The 18,922-nt window shown below is 41.1% G+C and overlaps 1 protein-coding gene across 4 annotated transcripts; it reads left to right on the top strand.

Moving 5' to 3' along the window:
* Positions 1-699: 699 nt before the first annotated feature.
* Positions 700-18,816, top strand: LOC106588955 (polypeptide N-acetylgalactosaminyltransferase 12). Of its 4 annotated transcripts, XM_014178538.2 has the most exons (11): positions 700-969; positions 1,133-1,831; positions 2,443-2,612; positions 3,906-4,095; positions 4,408-4,899; positions 5,107-5,224; positions 5,788-5,964; positions 7,688-7,819; positions 8,596-8,709; positions 11,695-11,853; positions 15,491-18,816. In XM_014178538.2, exons 2-11 carry the CDS (start codon positions 1,476-1,478, stop codon positions 15,629-15,631), a joined length of 2,049 nt encoding a protein of 682 aa, XP_014034013.2. In that variant the 5' UTR covers positions 700-969; positions 1,133-1,475; the 3' UTR covers positions 15,632-18,816. The 4 variants fall into 4 exon arrangements, with proteins under 4 accessions (XP_014034013.2, XP_014034012.2, XP_045565765.1 ...); XM_014178537.2 differs by having other exon boundaries at positions 708-1,831; XM_045709809.1 differs by having other exon boundaries at positions 710-1,831; positions 4,408-4,746.
* The last annotated feature ends 106 nt before the right edge of the window (positions 18,817-18,922 follow it).

An 18,922-nucleotide genomic window follows, 5' to 3' on the forward strand; every position in this document is an offset into this window, starting at 1 on the left:
TAGTACCATATTAGTTGGCTTCTTGACACTAATGCCACTGTATGCACTACTGTCCGAGGAGAGTGTATGGACCATTCAATTTGCATTTAAAGTATCTCTCTTTTACATATTGTTTTATGTTTAATAGGTTAAGAGAAATAATAACCTGTTGGCCTACAAAATGAGTGTTGACTGTTTATTTTTTATGAAAACTTCCTCATCCAGGCTAATATATGTTTTCCTCCAGAGATAGTCAGACAGACCCGTCAGTGTACCATGGTGTATTACAACACTCTGGTTACCTTTTCTATTTGTTGTTTTGACAATAAGAGTATTCAATCAAACAGTATGGCACCCAAATGACCTTCTCACTCTGAACAGTTACCTCAATTATTGATCATTTTCATTTTCTTAAATATGTTTGCTTCAAGATGTTTGCTTCAAACTAGATTATTTTAAATAAATATAGGGCTAAGTGACATTCATCAGTGCTAAGAGAAATAATGTAAGAATATTGGTCCACAATGAAGATGACTTTGTTGCAGCCGTAAATGTTAAACAAATGTCAAATAATATATTTAATAACACAAGTTCTGTTCATACAAGAACACGGAATATCAGTAGTCTCTTTGGAATCAGTGCATGAAAACTACAGTCAACTACAGTCACGTGATATTGTACTTTTTTTTACTCCTTGTTGCCAACCCGGAAGCAGTCAATTTAATGCTTCACGCATTTGCATAATTATGAATAGGAAATCGAAACGAAGCAGCTGTAACATTGTTAAACTCTAACTCATTTTTTCGGTACAGTTTCCTGGAACCCAGAAGACATTGTTTGCACAGCGTCGTTTGTTGGTACAACAACTCGTGACACTGGAGAAAGATTAGTGACTGATAAACTTCTGACAAACTTCTGAAATGTATCGACGTGAATGATTTTGTGCGGCTCGGCTAACGGAAACCGTTGAAGTGTGTGAGTAGGTTGCAGGTAAAGAGCTACAATGTGACATAGTTAATGTAGGCTACATTGTGTCCATGGCGCGAAGATAAGTAGGGTGCGTAAAATGGATTAGGATTTAGTGCTACTGGGACAGAATGAAGCGCTGGACACACTCTTTAATTTGACCTTCATTCTTTTTTTTTTTATCTAGGTGTTATTGGTAATCCATCAAGATAGATACTCTAATCGGGTAAATCCAGTTTTAACATCACGTTTATGGAGAAGTCATATTTCAATAAACTTTGACCAAGGAAGCCAATCGCTGGATGACAGGAAAAGACCGTTGAAATCTGACTTGGTTAGTCAAATTTGGTCAACCCTGTTAAACATTTTGAAATAAAAAGTTGATTCACGTAAAATAGGGGAACTTTTACATTGCGTAAAGTTATTATCAGAAGCCAGTTCATGGTGAATTTGGTGGATCTGGTTTGGTGATGCACCATGATGCTGCTGTAGCCCACGGGGTATGAACATATCCCGTGAAGGGAGACACGATGGCACTTTCCCGGCGAAGGAATCGGTGGAAGTTGATAGTTTGCCTTTTTGGGGCGTCTATTGTGGGATATTTTATTTTAAACAGGCATAATAATCCCGGCGACATAGCTGGAACAAGTCGAAGAGAGGTTCCCACTGAGCAAGATATTGCAAATGAAATGCTTAAAAAGCCTGTATATGACAAACCGCCGTTGGATTTAAATGCCTTGGGAGAAATGGGCAGAGCTGTCAAATTGAACCTCGTTGGAGAGGAGAAGAAAAAAGAAGAGGAAAGTATTAATAAACACCAGATTAATACTTATGTGAGTGATCTGGTGTCTCTCCACCGCAGTCTGCCTGAACGATGGAATCCTCTGTAAGTTGGCCGTGAGTTTGATGTGTGGTGTGTTTGATATTTTCCCAACATTCCCCTGTGATAAGAGTATTTTCTAGAGCTTTTCTAAATATGACTGACTGAATATGAAGTAGCCTAGCCTCTTGCCATCAACCCATTGTGGCAAACCTCGTTGAGTATTTCTAAATGACAGGCAAGGCAATGCTTGATTTTGCAAGGTTGGATAAAGTCAGATCACTGACACAGCACTTTAAATTCTTTATTTTGAGTTTACTAAAGGGCCAGGAATTAGGTATTAAATTACTTGGTGCCTGTTGAGCCATGTGCAAAGAATGAATAAAGTCCTGCAGCCACATCTCAGTCAGACATCCAAGCACAAGGGTAACCAACAACATTGACCAAAAACGAACAGATTTTCTTTCTTCCTAGATCAGATCAGCACTCCTACTCTTAGACACATTCAGAATACTGACCCAGATCTATTAGCCGGGGTGACAGATCTGTTTGTGCTATATTTACAATCCTAGTCATGCATATGACAGTGAGTAAACAATGAGAAGCATGATGGGTAGGGGATGTCTGAGGTCAGGCTTGCTACAGATCTATAACAAGTGAACTCTTTACTTCTCCAGTTGTAAGGACCAGAAGTATGACTATAGGTCATTGCCATCCACTTCAGTGGTGATCGCCTTCTACAACGAGGCGTGGTCCACGCTGCTGCGCACTGTCCACAGTGTCCTGGAGACCTCACCTGACGTACTGCTACGAGAGGTGGTGCTGGTGGACGACTATAGTGACAGAGGTACAATCATAGACATACACTACCAGTCAAAAGTTTGGACACACCTTCTCATTCAAGGGTTTTTCTTTATTTTACTATTTTCTACATTGTAGAATAATAGTGAAGACATCAAAACTATGAAATAACACACATGGAATCATGTAGTAACCAAAAAAAAAGAGTTAAACAAATCCAAAAATATTTCTATTTGCGATTCTTCACAGTAGCCACCCTTTGCCTGTATGTGCTGATCTAGGACCAGGTGCCTTCTGTCAATGCAATTTGTATTAATTGTGATCTTAAAGGCTAAACTCTTACTCTGAGACCCTGTTTGTATGGGCCCAGATTTACAGACATGCTTGGCTAGAGTGACATCACTATGTCTGCCAAAGCCAATGAGAGTCAATATCTGATGAATATGACATTCAATATGTTAAGGTTAAAGTGATGGTTCATATAATGCGAACTCATCATCATCATCATCATCATCAAAGTTTCTGCTCTGTACTGAAAGTGTTCTACCTTGAAAACTTGACTGCTGACATGCACATTTTTTGGGGGGGACTGCGTTAACAACGGACTAATGAACAAAATACTAAAATGAAAGTTTTTAAGTGAACTTGAAATACATTTGAATACCAGTTGGTAAACTTGCAGCCTTACTCATAGGCCACTATTTGTCCCTTTCAGCACATGACGTACTATTGGCCGTGGGAGTCGCTCTGATTATTTGGTCAGATTTCTGACAAGTAGTTTACATTTTAGGAATTTAGCAGACGCTCTTATCCAGAGCGACTTCCACTTAGTGCATTCGTATTAAGATAGCTAGGTGGGACAACCACACATCAGTCACAGTAAGTACATTTTTCCTCAAAGTATCTATCAGCAAAGTCAGAGCTAGTAAGGGGAAAAAGAGTCAAGTGCCAGTGTTAGTTAACAATTTGTATCATTTTTTGGTTTGTTGTATTTTCTCTTAAGGATCGATAGGGCACCAATATTTACTGAACCTCAAAGGGCATCACTTCCCCATTTGACGTTGAGTGGTTACTTCCATCGCCACTAGATGGTGCTAAATCAGTACATTTGGAAATACCTACAGTGAAGAAAACGTAGTGAAGAAAAGCCTTTCTTACTTGCTTGTCATTATCAATTAAACCACAAAGCGCAGGCACATCTGTTAGCAGCACCACCCTGTTGTAACATTACACACACTGTACCATTACACACCCTGTACCTGCACGTTACACACATCCCAGTTGAGGAAATGTACACACTTGTCATGATGCGTAAACAGCCCTTTTGGTTCCCTGTCAGCTCATTTGAAGGAGCCGTTAGAAAACTACATCTCCAGCTTGAAGAAGGTGCATCTGATCCGTGCCAGGAAGAGGGAGGGCCTGGTGCGGGCCAGGCTCTTGGGGGCCTCCATCGCCACGGGCGACGTGCTGACCTTTCTCGACTGCCACTGTGAATGCCACAAGGGCTGGTTGGAGCCCCTGCTCGACAGGTGAGAAACCCCGTAGTGGGCCAGGTCAGGACAGTTCTTCAGTCTAGTCGTGGGACCTTAGTTTTCACATGTACAGTAGTACTTCTCTCCATTCCTTCTACTTTGCGGTTGAATGTATCGTGTTGCTGGCTAGATTTGGATATGTGTAGCTATATGAACTATTTTCCTTACCCACCCCCTTTCACATTAATCCCAAGCCTCCAAAGGCCTGTTCCATATCGTACCTGGTGAGGCCTTTCTCTCTGTCGTCACCCTGTTATACTGCAACCCCCTGCCCCATGCTTGCTTCTGCTCTCTTCTCCTCTGCCCCAGGATAAAGGAGGAGCCGTCTGCTGTGGTGTGTCCCGTCATTGATGTCATCGACTGGAACACCTTCCAGTATCTAGGCAACCCCGGGGAACCCCAGATTGGAGGGTTTGATTGGCGGCTGGTCTTCACCTGGCACTCGGTGCCAGAGTACGAGCAGAAACACAGGCGCTCTGCCATTGATGTCATCAGGTCTGTGGTACCCTACATTAGAAACAGGTGTTCTGCCATTGATGTCATCAGGTCTGTGGTACCCTACATTAGAAACAGGTGTTCTGCCATTGATGTCATCAGGTCTGTGGTACCCTACATTAGAAACAGGTGTTCTGCCATTGATGTCATCAGGTCTGTGGTACCCTACATTAGAAACAGGTGTTCTGCCATTGATGTCATCAGGTCTGTGGTACCCTACATTAGAAACAGGTGTTCTGCCATTGATGTCATCAGGTCTGTGGTACCCTACATTAGAAACAGGTGTTCTGCCATTGATGTCATCAGGTCTGTGGGACCCTAACAACTTCAGTGTATCGGAGAGGAAAATAGTCTAATCCTCAGTTAACTATCAAGATGTACGTTTAACAATTTGATGTGCATATTATGTAGAGATCAACAATTGTTATACATACCATAGGCTATATGATTTCTGATAATTATGGAACAAGTTTTCATGATCTGTTCTGTAAGCTGTGTGTGTTTTGGTCCCAGGTCTCCTACTATGGCTGGTGGGCTGTTTGCTGTCAGTAAGAACTATTTCCATTACCTGGGGACGTACGACACAGGCATGGAGGTGTGGGGAGGAGAGAACCTAGAGTTCTCATTCAGGGTGAGTGTAGGTGAGAAAGAGAACGAGCGAGAGTTTGTGTGAGTGAGATTGTGTGTGAGAGCGAGAGTGATACCTTTGGGCTTGCTGTACTCTGTGCTGTTTATCCATGCCTTTTTCCTGACGTTTCTGTGAAAAGTTAAAAACCCACTGGAATCCAGTAACCGATGGTCACCATACTGTTGTGAAATATGTGGGGATTCACACAAGGCTGCAATGTTTATACTTTCATTATATAACTAGGTCACCACTATGCCATTTTGGGTCAACAAAAATTGCCTTTCTGTTCTCTAATCAAAATCACATTAAAGAACTTTGAACCAAAAGTTACCTCTGTCAATAAAGGTTCCACAGTCAATAAAGTTGCAGAGTTTGAAGAATTTAAACCAGCACAGAGGTCATGTTTTCCTTCAGTTACTTCCTGTGGGAAAGAACCAAACCGCCATACAACAACAGAACTCCCTCCCCTTTTAGAAAGACACACAAAGCTGTCCATTGTGCTGCCTGATTGAATCACGGTGTGTAGCTAATCATGTCCTTGTGTTGCTGCTGTTGTTGTTATTTAGATCTGGCAGTGCGGGGGCAGCCTGGAGATCCACCCCTGCTCCCACGTGGGCCACGTCTTCCCCAAGAAGGCCCCCTATTCGCGGAGTAAGGCCCTGGCCAACAGCGTGCGTGCTGCCGAGGTCTGGATGGACGACTACAAGGAGTTGTACTACCACCGTAACCCCCACGCTCGCCTGGTAGGCCAGCCCTGAACAGGAACTAGCAATTTTGCTGCACAGTTTGAAAGTGTATGGTGCTGTGATTGTGGGTCAGGACCAGTAGTGTATGGTGCTGTAATTGTGGGTCAGGACCAGTAGTGTATGGTGCTGTGATTGTGGGTCAGGACCAGTAGTGTATGGTGCTGTAATTGTGGGTCCAGGACATGAGGTCGACCGATTAATCGGAATGGCCGATTTAATTAGGGCCGATTTCAAGTTTTCATAACAATCGGAAATCGGTATTTTTGGATGCCGATTTGGCCGGTTTTTATTATTATTATGATTTTTTTTTGCACCTTTTATTTAACTAGGCAAGTCAGTTAAGAACACATTCTTGTTTTCAATGACGGCCTAGGAACGGTGGGTTAACTGCCTTGTTCAGGGGCAGAACGACAGATTTTTACCTTGTCAGCTCGGGGATTCAATCTTGCAACCTTACGGTTAACTATTCCAACGCTCTAACCACCTGCTTTACATTGCACTCCACGAGGAGCCTGCCTGTTACGCGAATGCAGTAAGAAGCCAAGGTAAGTTGCTAGCTAGCATTAAACTTATCTTATAAAAAACAATCAATCAATCAATCATAATCACTAGTTAACTACACATGGTTGATGATAATACTAGTTTATCTAGCTCTGTCCTGCATTGCATATAAACCTCAGGAGGCTAAAAAGATTTGGCATGGGCCTCATATTGTCAAAATGTTCTATAGCTGCACCATTGAGAGCATCTTGACTGGCTGCATCACCGCTTGGTATGGCAACTGCTTGGCATCTGACCATACGGCCCAGTACATCACTGGAGCAGAGCTCTCTGCCGAGCTCTATGTATCCTCTATACCAGGCAGGTAGGCCCTAAAAAATGTCAAATGTTCCAGCCACCCAAGTCATACACTGTTCTCTCTGCTAGCAGTGCCTTCTTCCATGCTGAGCGGCCTTTCCGGTTATGTCGATATAGGACATATAAAGTAGATGTCCTAACCGACTTGCCAAAACTATAGTTTATTAACAAGACATTTGTGGAGTGGTTGAATAACGAGTTTTAATGACTCTAATCTAAATGTATGTAAACTTCCGACTTCAACTGTACATGTATACCTCAATTACCTCGTACCCCTGCATATCGACTCGGTACTGGTACCTTGTGTATATAGCCAATTTATCGTTACTCATTGTGTATTTATTATTACTTGTTTGACTTTTCTATTATGTCTCTATTTTCTTTCTCTCTGCATTGTTGGGAAGGGCTCGTAAGCATTTCACTGTTACTCTACACCTGCTGTTTACGAAGCGTGTGACAAATCAAATTTGATTTCTGAAAAACCTTGGGAATTTTGCAACCCTAGACTGTGGATTGGAGTGTATTTGTGCTAACAGTGACCAGGATGCAGTGGTGGTCTGCCACTGGGAAGTGTTTGTGTGTGTGGGAGGAGTGCTTACATTTGAGTTGAGATTGTGTGCAACAGAAGAGGAGGTTGATGCAAAAGTCTGTTTTTGTAGTGTCAGTGTATATGGTGGTTTTGTGATTTGTGTGTTTATGGGAACTTTTGAAAAACCATAGATGGTGCTGTTCTTTGTCAGTTCACAGAATAATACCCAGAGACAGGAAGTCAGTTGAACATTTACTTCTGAGCTCATGACTGCATGGCCTCAAAATAAATATAATTGTATAATTTTAAAGTCTCATGTTTTGTTGTTGTCAGGAAGCCTTTGGGGACGTGACAGACAGGAGGAGGCTCAGGACCCAGCTGGGATGTAAGGACTTCAAGTGGTACCTGGAGAACATCTATCCTGATATCCACGTCCCTGAGGACAGGCCTGGGATGTTTGGAATGGTGAGGAGAATGCTACCATTTTGACTCCAAGGTTGTATTAGTCAGGCACCAAACAGAAGAAAACGGACTGAAACTACCGGAACCTGTCCAATAAGAAACAGGTGTTGACGTTTTCAACCCAGGCGACCTCACATTTGCACAGTGTAACTCAAGTAAAAGTCACCCAGTAAAATACTACTTGTCTAAAGGTATTTGGTTGTAAATATACTTAAGTATCAAAAGTAAATGGAATTGCTAAAATGAACTTAAGTATAAATCATTTTAACTTCTTTATATTAAGAAAACCAGACATCCCTATGTTATTTCGTTTTTTTGTTAACGGATAGCCAGGGGCACACTGCAACGCTCAGACATAACTTACGAACTAAGCATTTGTGTTTAGTGAGTCCACCAGATCAGAGGCAGTAGAGATGACCTGGGATGTTCTCTTGATAAGTGTGTGAATTGGACCATTTTCCTGTCAAAATGTAACTAGGACTTTTGGGTGTCAGGGAAAATGTATAGAGTAAAAAGTACATTATTTTCTTTAGGAATGTAGTGAAGTAAAAGTTGGCAAAAATATAAATAGTAAAGTACAGATAAAAAAAACCCGACATAAGTAGTACTTTAAAGTATTTTTACTTAAGTAAATGTACAACATTAATTAATCTGTGTTTTTATTAAAGGGATAGTGCACTCAAGTGGGTTGTCATAGACAACTTGACTGAACTTTCCCTTGACTCCCCACACTCATAGCTGTACATTAACAGCAGCATCTGCGTGTTGTTTCCCTTTAGCTGAAGAACAGAGGCATGTCCAGCTACTGCTTTGACTACAACCCTCCTGACGACCATAACCTGGTGGGCCACCGGATCATCCTCTACCCCTGTCATGGCATGGGACAAAACCAGGTAGCTATGGCTCCATCTTTACTCTCCATGTCCTTCATTTAAAACCAGGTAGCTATGGCTCCATCTTTACTCTCCATGTCCTTCATTTAAAACCAGGTAGCTATAGCTCCATCTTTACTCTCCATGTCCTTCATTTAAAACCAGGTAGCTATGGCTCCATCTTTACTCTCCATGTCCTTCATTTAAAACCAGGTAGCTATAGCTCCATCTTTACTCTCCATGTCCTTCATTTAAAACCAGGTAGCTATGGCTCCATCTTTACTCTCCATGTCCTTCATTTAAAACCAGGTAGCTATGGCTCCATCTTTACTCTCCATGTCCTTCATTTAAAACCAGGTAGCTATGGCTCCATCTTTACTCTCCATGTCCTTCATTTAAAACCAGGTAGCTATGGCTCCATCTTTACTCTCCATGTCCTTCATTTAAAACCAGGTAGCTATGGCTCCATCTTTACTCTCCATGTCCTTCATTTAGTAGTGGTTCAGACACTGGTGTGCTAACCTATATTGTTTTCAGGACTGCAGTGATTGTTGTTAGTTTAGATTTTTGTTTATAATTTTTTTAATTGAACCTTTTTTTAACTAGGCAAGTCAGTTAAGAACAAATTACGCCTCCTCAGCTGTCATGGTTAAACAATGCTTATAGTGCTTTCATGGCCAATAGCCTAACACCTTGACCAAACCGGCCATGCACGTGCATCTGCGTGTGCATGTTGATTTTGTCTATACCCAGCAGACGTGTTCATAACACACAGATTAAAATGCCTAACCAACTATATTAGTTTGGGGACAGGTTTAAACACATGAAGCATTCATGGTGTCGTGTCTTTGGCTATGCCGGATTAAGTGATATGACATGCTATTCTATAAAATCATTTCTCTGTAATTAATATCACCTGATTAAGCTAATCAGGTAGATAATTAACTAGAAAGTTGGGGCACCACGAAAGAGTGTTTATAGAGCTGTTATCTTCCGAATAAACTCTTAAAGACCTAGTAATATTTTACATCAATAGCAGTCAATATTAATCGTCACCTTATTTCAGTCTCATCTGAAAGTTGTAAATTCTTGGTTATCTTCACGAACCCTGGCTAACAAGTTGAATCACCAATACAAACTTTGGTTTAATTATTTATTTACTAAATACCTAACTAATCACACAGAATGGATCATACATTGATTACTAATTATATCCTACAAGAAAACGTCCCTGGGGACGGAACCTGTATGACGGCTGGTTACACAAAGAGAGGGGGTTGGGCTTGAATGAAAGCGCGGGAGGACTGAAGAACAAACATAGAAGCTATGCTATCGTAAATACAGAATTTTATGCATTCTAAATAACCGCCCATTTGGAAAAGGAAAATGCAATAAATATTTACTCTGAGCTGCGCTTCGGTAGGTTGGTTGTAGATGCTGGTCGTGTTGCCCAACAGAGATCTTCCTTGTCCCTTTAAGAGTGTCTCTGGTGGTAAACAGAATACTTGGCAGTGTCGTGTTTGTTAGAAGAGATCCTTTGTCCATCCTTTCCTAGCCCACGTTTACAGCGGCCGCTGCTAACTCAACGGCTAGGAGGTATCACTTCTGTAGTGACTAAGAGTTCAAAGTTCATACCATTCGCAACCAAAGCTCACGCTGAGGTTGGCTTAGTTCTGTAGTTGACATGTTCGTCCTTTTAACGTGGAACCGTCGTCCTCACGTCCTCGGAACAGCTTATTATCTGAATCCTTCTGACATCGGACCGTCGCCCTAATGTACCCGGAACAGCTTATTATCTGAATCCTTCTGACATCGGACCGTCGCCCTAATGTACCCGGAACAGCTTATTATCTGAATCCTTCTGACATCGGACCGTCGCCCTAATGTACCCGGAACAGCTTATTATCTGAATCCTTCTGACATCGGACCGTCGCCCTAATGAACCCGGAACAGCAAATTATTCTCCCTTTTAACGCAGAGGCTGCAGGCCTCACGTACTCAGAACAGGAGGTTACATTTTCATCAAGGGCTTATATAGTGGAGGGAGAGAAGGGTGGGTTTCATAGTTTATAACCAATGTCTCTTCACAGGCGCGCGCCACTGATTGAGCAGAGCTCTAACCTTATGAAAACCCAATTCTCTCATTTGGAAGCTAAAATTACATTTCATCTTTTATTTAAACATTTAAATTGCACAACAATTCCATGTGAATCTCATAACTAGAATGTGTAGACTTTCCCAGATAGTTTATGTCGTCCTGTCATCAGTCATAATGTCTCAGATGACAACCGAACTGACATCATATTCATTAAGTACCAACGCATATTCTCCACTAGTTGGATTACCGAAATATGGTTCCTTTCCCCCCACCTTTTGATGTTCCCCGACTCTGTTTAACAAAGGCTTTTCAAGAGTCCTTCATTAGAGAAAAGGGAGAAAGGCATTTATGGGGGGGGGGGGGGTTATAAACCTTACCCACAGGCCAAAGTCATGGCAATGGACATTTAGCTAGCTTGCAGTTGCTAGCTAATTTGTCCTGGAATAAAAATCATTGTATTATTTTTACCTTCTTCTTTTGGTGGATTTTTGTAGAATTGAACCTATTTTGAGTCATACAAAGTCGTGTGTTCTCTACTCTGACAATTAGTCCACAGATAAAGGTGAAACCTAGTAGGTTTTCTTTGATTTAATCTCTCCTCGTTCACCTTTTATCATCCAGGTGGGTTGGTATGCTCCTGAAAACCAATGAGTAAATGGGAGAGGCGCAACTTGCATGTAATGGTCATTAGATTTTTAACTGGCCCTGGCAGACAGCAGGTGGTAATGGAAACGGTATTTGACTCAGGGCTTCAGATTATAATGCACATTGACAAGTACAAAATGACTGTGTATTTGGACCAAAATGCTAGTGAAGAAATCAGGTACCATCGTGTGTGAGGTCAGCTGTATGGAACACAACAAAAACTCCACGAATCACGCACACACTCTGCATCTCTCCTGTTGCAGTTCTTTGAGTACTCCAATGAGAGTAGGGAGATCCGCTATAACACCAGGGAGCCAGCAGGGTGTGCTGTGGGGGATGCTGTCTCCAACTACCTGACCGTGCAGCTGTGCAGGAAACCCCGGCAGACTGTACCACAGGACCAGAAGTTTGTCCTCAGAGAGGTGAGCTGGGTGGGGACTGTGTGTTCATCCCACATCATGGCAGCAAACAGGGAGCAGAGGAAAGGGTCAGTGGTGGATGGTGGGCAGAGATATACGTGGACAGGATTTTTAAAAATGGAATCAATGTTTTTTTTATTTAACCTTTTTATTTTAACTAGGCAAGTCAGTTAAGAACAAATTCTTATTTACGTGACGGCCTAGCAACAGTGGGTTAACTGCCTTGTTCAGGGGCAGAACGACAGATTTTTACCTTGTCAGCTCGGGGATTCGAACTAGCAACCTTTCGGTTACTGGCCCAAAACTAGGCTACCTGCCGTGTAAGGGTATCAAACACATGGAAATCATATGTTTTGATACCGTTCCATTCAACCATTACAAAGAACCGGTCCTCTTAGATCTCTGTCCACCAGCCTCCTCTGAAGAAGGTGGAGTGGGGAGTAGAAAACCCAGATGAACACATGGACGTACAGGGCCTTCAGAAAGTATTCACACCCATGGACTTTTTCCACATTTTGTTGTTACAGCCTGAATTTATAATGGATTAAATTTAGATTATTTTGTGTCCCTAATCTACACAAAATATCCCATAATGTCAAAGTGGAATTATATGTTTAGAAATGTTTACAAATTAATTAAAAATGAAAAGCTGAAATGTCTTGAGTGTAAGTATTCAACCATTTTTGTTATGGCAAGCATAAATAAGTTCAGGAGTAAAAATGTACGTAAGTCACATAAGTTGCATGGACTCACTCTGTGTGCAATAATTTTGTTTAACATGATTTTTAAATGACTACCCCATCTCTGTACCCCACACATACAATTATCTGTAAGGTCACTCAGTGAATTTGTGAATTTGAAGCACAGATTCAGCCACAAAGGTCAGGAAGGGTTTTCCAATGGTTCGCAAAGAAGGGCAACTATTGGTAGATGGGTAAAAAAAAAAACACACACTTAAGTGCTCCTTTGAGTATGGTGAAGTTATTAATTACACTTTGGATGGTGTATCAATACACCCAGTCACTACAAAGTTACAGGCGTCCTTCCTAACTCAGTTGCTGGAGAGGAAGGAAACTTCTCAGGGATTTCATCATGAGCCCAATGGTGACCCAACTTTAGGGGTGGCAGGTAGCCTAGTGGTTAGAGCGTTTGGCCAGTAACCGAAAGGTTGCTGGATCGAATCCCTGAGCTGACAAGATAAAAATCTGTTGTTCTACCCCTGAACAAGGCAGTTAACCCACTGTTCCTAGGCCGTCATTGTAAATAAGAATTTGTTCATAACTCACTTGCCTCGTTAAATAAATAAATACAATTCATCTTTAAAACATTTAGAGTTTGATAACTGAGGATAGATCAACAAGATTGTAGTTACTCCACAATACAATCATAAATGACAGAGTGAAAAGGACGCCTGTACATAATAAAAATATTCCAAAACATCCATCCTGTTCGCAATAAGGCACCAAACTAATCCTGCAAAAATGTTTTATCCTGAATACAAAGTGTTATGTTAGGGTCAAACCCAACACATCACTGAGTACCACGCTTCATATTTTCAAGGATGGTGGTGGCTGTATCATGTTATGGGTGTGCTTGTCATCGGCAAGGATTAGGGACTTTTTCAGGATAAAAAGAAACGGAATAGAGCTAAGCACAGGCAAAATCCTAGAGAAAAACACAGTTCAGTCTGCTTTCCAACAGACACTGGGAGACATTCACCTTTTTACTACAACCCTCCTGACGACCAAAACCACCGGATCATCCTTTACCCCTGTCATGGCATGGGACAAAACCTAAAACAAAAATCTATGGCAAGACTTGAACATGGCTGTCTAGCAATGATGATTTAAAGAATAATGGGCCAATATTGCACAATCCAGGTGTGCAAAGTTGATTCTAACATGTATTGACTCAGGGGGCTGAAAACTTATCTAATCAAGATAGATTAGTGTTTTATTGTATAAATGTTTAACAAATGTTAGAGTTTTCTTCCACTTTGACAGAGTATTTTGAGTAGATTGTTGAAAAAAATGGACAACATTCTGTTTTAATCCCACTGTGTAACACAACAAAATGTTGGAAAAATCAAGGGGTTCTGAAGACAGAATATACAGTAGAGTACAGTACGGGTGGAGCTAAATGTTGGTTTTCACTAAGCACTCTTGTGTTCTGTTGACTTTTTTGTTGGAGCGGCCTCGATGCATTCAGAGCATGTTCAAAGGGAAGCTTTGACAAATACTGACATTAAGCCCTCTCCCCTCAGCTCTCATCTCTTTCTCTCTCTCAGCGCTATCTCGCTCTATCATTTCAATTCAAAGGGCTTTATTGGCATGGGAAACATATGTTTACATTGCCAAAGCAAGTGAAATAGATAATAAACAATCAAAAATGAACAGTAAACATTCCAAACACAAACAGTCCTGGGGTTGTGTTTGTGAACAGAGCCCTATGACCAGCTTGCTTAGGGGACTCTTCTCTAGGTTTATCTCTGTACGTGATAGATAAAGCCATCTCTCTCCCTCTCAGCTCTCCCATTTTCACTCTCTCTCAGCTCTCCCATTTTCACACTCTCTCAGCTCTCCCATTTTCACACTCTCTCAGCTCTCCCATTTTCACACTTTCAGCAGTACCTCTGTCAGCACTCTCTCGCTCTTTCTTGCCCTTTCTCTTTCTCGAGTCCTTAGCCTCCACAGACTCCAACTCCCCTCAGATACAGACTCATCCCAGTACCACTTTAGTAGATGTTAATAGCCCCAGTCTCTCTTTGGAGTAGGGGTCACATGATCAAATAATGTCTTCTGGATAGCTTTGATGTATCTCAGGTGATAAGTGTTTTTGTGTCATTTCGTACACAATGGATCATAAAGCATTGAGGTAGCCTATTGACTGGGTGCACAGTCCATGCTTGTTGTGGTAGTTTAGTACAGGTATGTGTTCAGTGTTTCCAGCAGGGGTGCAACTTTCACTGGGGACAAGCGAAAGTCCCCCCCACATTTGCATTTTTGTCCCCCCCAGTTTTATCATTGGAATGTGATACAAAACAAGGCAACGGTGTGCTTTAGGACCATGCGGACGCCTCCGAGCGGTCGGGTAGGCTGTTTGGAGTGTTTATCGGACTGGATTAAAAAAAAAAAAGATGATGTCCCTCCCACTTCTAAAATCAAAGTTGCTCCCCTGGTTTCCAAACATGTTAATAGCTGGAGAGAGCAATTGACAGAAGGCTAGGGACAGTTTCTTGGCTTTCAATGTATTGTGATATGACTCTTTTCACACTGCACTGCTCCCCTCTCTGTAATGTCTGTATGTAGTCTCTTGTTCCTGGATGTCGTCTACACACCAGTGGTTCACAACTTCACTTCTCCAGGGTTGTAGCCAGTCCTTCTGCTGTTAAATTCTTCTTTTTCTATTGGTTGGATAGTGAGTCCACAGACTTGGTTATTTAGGTAGATATTAGTTGGTTAAAGGGAAGGATTAAGACCAGCATTAGTTAATAGGGACCAGCATTAGTTAATAGGCCTTAAGGACAGTGCTTCTCTACTCTATACTAGTGGTCCATTTGGCCTGGCTTGTAAAATAGATTATATTTCAATAACCTGTTATAAATAAAGGTAACATGTTTTTAATAACTCCTTTCCACTAGGACGACACCCTCTACCATGTGATGACGCAGCAGTGTGTCCAGGCCGTAGACAAGACTGACAACGACACCCCTGCCCCTGCCCTGCGGCCCTGCTCAGACCACGCCAACCAGAAGTGGTTTTTTGAGGAGAGGGGGGTGTAGTGGAGAGGCGAACCGTTCTCACCTCCTGTATCTATGCACAACCGTGTGCTTGCTGGACAACGTTGACGTTTTCGCACATTTGATATTAACTCATACCACATCAACTTCTCATCTTTTTTTGTCGATATTTGTTATGAAAACCTGGGAGACAATGGACTGGGATATTTAACACTTTTATGTGTGGGATTTAATGACCTGTCTGTTCATCTGACTGAAAGCCACTCCTACTTTTTATTCTCACTTTTGTTCTTACCTCTCTCTTTCTCTGGAACACAGGACCACTTAGCAGCTGGTAGTGGATGTGTTTGGCATTGCAGTGATCATGACAGACTCTTATGTACTTGCGCATTACATTATAGCTGGAAATCTCAGACTCAACCTCTAGACGGAGCCAAAGCTTCCATCTTGTGTGCTGATCTTTATCACTCCATCCAGCATGTTCTCAGCTCAGTGATGTGAGTGGTTAATTGTTCAGGTATTTTTGGGAGCAAGTATTTTGTTTTATACATGTATTTTTTTTTTTAATACGTGCTTACTACTTCAACCAGTCCCTCCAGGATGTTATTTTTTTTGGTGATATTTGCGGACAAAAAAATATTGAATGGCAGTATGCAACAATTTTGTTCAATTTGTCGCGAAAATGCGCCGACGAGGGAAACATTTGTTGACGTGTAGATTGATTGAACCATATTATGCTGTGATTGGTTAATTTGCGCACCCTCTTTTTGTACTGCCGTGATGGATCCGTTTTTTGCGGTAATATTGCAATGATTTGACTTTTTTATGCAGAAATCGTGTGGTGATTGGTCAAATTTGCAAGCCCTCGCAAAATATGTGGCGAAATTTTGGATTGCACACAAAAAAAATGCAATGACAGAATCGTGGAGGGGCTTTTTAACTTTCGATTGGCTTCACTCATAGGCTTAAGACAGCACACAGTACCTCTTTAGCCGCACAACTACTGGTAGTAGGAGAAATTCCACTGCAGTCTTTAGTTGTGTTCATGAATCACAATCATGAAATTGGATAACTCACGCTAAGCAATTGAAACATTTCTGAAAGAAGGAATACTTGTGGTTTTTCAGTGGTTTTTGGTCTAACATACATCTTGTCAATGCAATCCACACCTAGTGTGATTTGTTCTTCTCCTAATAGACTGAAGCTACTAAGACTTAACGTAGCTATATTGGGTGTGTTAATTATATTACAATTCTTGTTTATTTGAAATGATATTTACTCAATGTTTATTTACTTACTTATTTATCATCATTGATGTCAGCATGGATTTATTAATTCAGCACTAAGTTAAATGAGCCACTTGACTTTATGTATTGCAACTGCAACAACAAATCGGGAAAACAATTGTTGACTAAATGTTCCTTAAGGCCGTAATGTGGGCCATTTTACCCAGAAGTGCCTTACCTGATGCAAAAAGAGGTATGGAAAGATACCCATGGAATTATTAAACAAATCCACATTTTTATTAAAAGATATGAAGGACAAATCTCAAATGATACCTACTTATTCCCTATATAGTGTACTATAGTGCAGGGGTACTCGACTACTATTTAAGAAGGTCCGGTCACATACATTTCCTCTGTGGCGATGGTCCGGATGGATATTGTAATTTGTCGTAACAAACCCCAACATTGCGACCCCCAAGCTGTTCAAACTGTTTACACCCCTCTTTTTGCCGGATATAAAAATAAAGTTGCCATTTTTTTAAACTAATTTCCTGCAATTCTACACATTTTGACATGTCTTATGTGTGTTCATATGATACCCGAGTGGCTCAACAAAATCAGTTGGGGTTCCCTTGGGATGGAGGCCCCTGTGCATGTAATCTGGCCACGATAACTACAAGAAGTAGGTAGCTGGTTAGCCTAAATTTCCTTTCTAGTTGACATCTGCTAGTGGTAATGAACTGGACATTTTTCTGACAGGTTAGAAATAGCTCTCTAAGGTCTGTCAGTGGAGGAAGGAAAACTGTCCATACACAACCAAATTTCAACATATTACCTTGTGCATTCTACTATTATAACTCTCAACAGCAGTAAGTTTAATTTCCCCAAAAAGAAATACTATTTATTTATTTAGTCAGGACCTGCGGTCCGTATTGACCCCGTTCTGGGTCCGGATCCAGAACTGCCAGTTGAGTATGGCTGCTATAGGGCGTAAGGTGGCATTTGAGATCTAGCCTAAGTGTACTTTAAGATTGATATCTTATGCAAGGAGATTGTGGGTGAATGGAGTGCTGCATTGATCCCTGATCGCTTAGCCTAGTGCTATGGCTGTTGCGTTTAGGGGGACGTTGGACACACACACACACACACACACACACACACACACACACACAGGAGTTTACGTGCTTGAGGACTGAGGATCTCTGGATCACTTCAATTTAAATAGGGATATGAGATTTAATTTATACCTTTTTATATCCCATGGCCACAGTTCATAACATGTTTTCTAAGTACATTGACAACAGTCAGTCTTCTTTAAACAAGACTGGGTGAATCACAATATGTAAACCTATTGATTTTGAACAGGGTCCAAAGTAGTGCACTATATAGAGTACCATTCGGGATGCAGACATATTTTTGCGCCAGGGAGTTGAATAAATATGAGATTGTTTTTCCTGAGTTATATTAGCGTTATTTACGGTTTGCTTAGTCATCTGGTATTCCAGGCATGTCCCTACATTGTAAAACATGTTTTATTGTATGTTATTTGACATGGTATATGACCGCAGCAAAACTGATAAGTGACCATTCACCTGGTTTGCTTAATATCTTTCTGGCAGGTCATAGAATGACGCGGCGCTCCTCTATCACCGTACATCATAAAGTGTGATGTTCTGCTAGCTGCCCAGACGTTCTGTCTGTTTGGGACACAGTACTCTGGATGCATCTCTATGTTGAGAACTACTTTTTAAAATCAATATGCTGGATCCAACTGGATTCTATTATAATGCTGTTCATTCCAAGTGGCCTTTATATCATCAAAAAATGAGTTATTAATTCAAGATATTTTTAGGAACTGTCCATAAAATGGAATAGATTGGATGAAACTGAGTTTATAATCATATTAATGTACCATTTTTCTAGTACCATTCTGGAAAAGTATTTAATGTGTAATGTTTAATTTCTGAATAATAATACAAAGTAAAACTTTTAAGTATTGTATTCTTGGTTGGTATGTATGTATTTTCTTCAAAACACATCAGGTACTCATTCAAGGGTTTTCCTTTATTTGTACTGTTTTCTACATTGTAGAATAATAGTGAAGACA

The sequence above is a fragment of the Salmo salar genome, chromosome ssa27, assembly GCF_905237065.1.
Source record: "Salmo salar chromosome ssa27, Ssal_v3.1, whole genome shotgun sequence".
Taxonomy (NCBI): Eukaryota; Metazoa; Chordata; class Actinopteri; order Salmoniformes; family Salmonidae; genus Salmo; species Salmo salar.

Bases quoted from the DNA above. Each gene is read 5' to 3' on its own strand.
- LOC106588955 (XM_014178538.2), top strand. From the start codon at position 1,476: ATGGCACTTTCCCGGCGAAGGAATCGGTGGAAGTTGATAGTTTGCCTT. The intron at 5,965-7,687 runs GTAGGCCAGCCC...TGTTGTTGTCAG, and splicing joins GTAACCCCCACGCTCGCCTG to GAAGCCTTTGGGGACGTGAC. The intron at 11,854-15,490 runs GTGAGCTGGGTG...CCTTTCCACTAG, and splicing joins AGAAGTTTGTCCTCAGAGAG to GACGACACCCTCTACCATGT.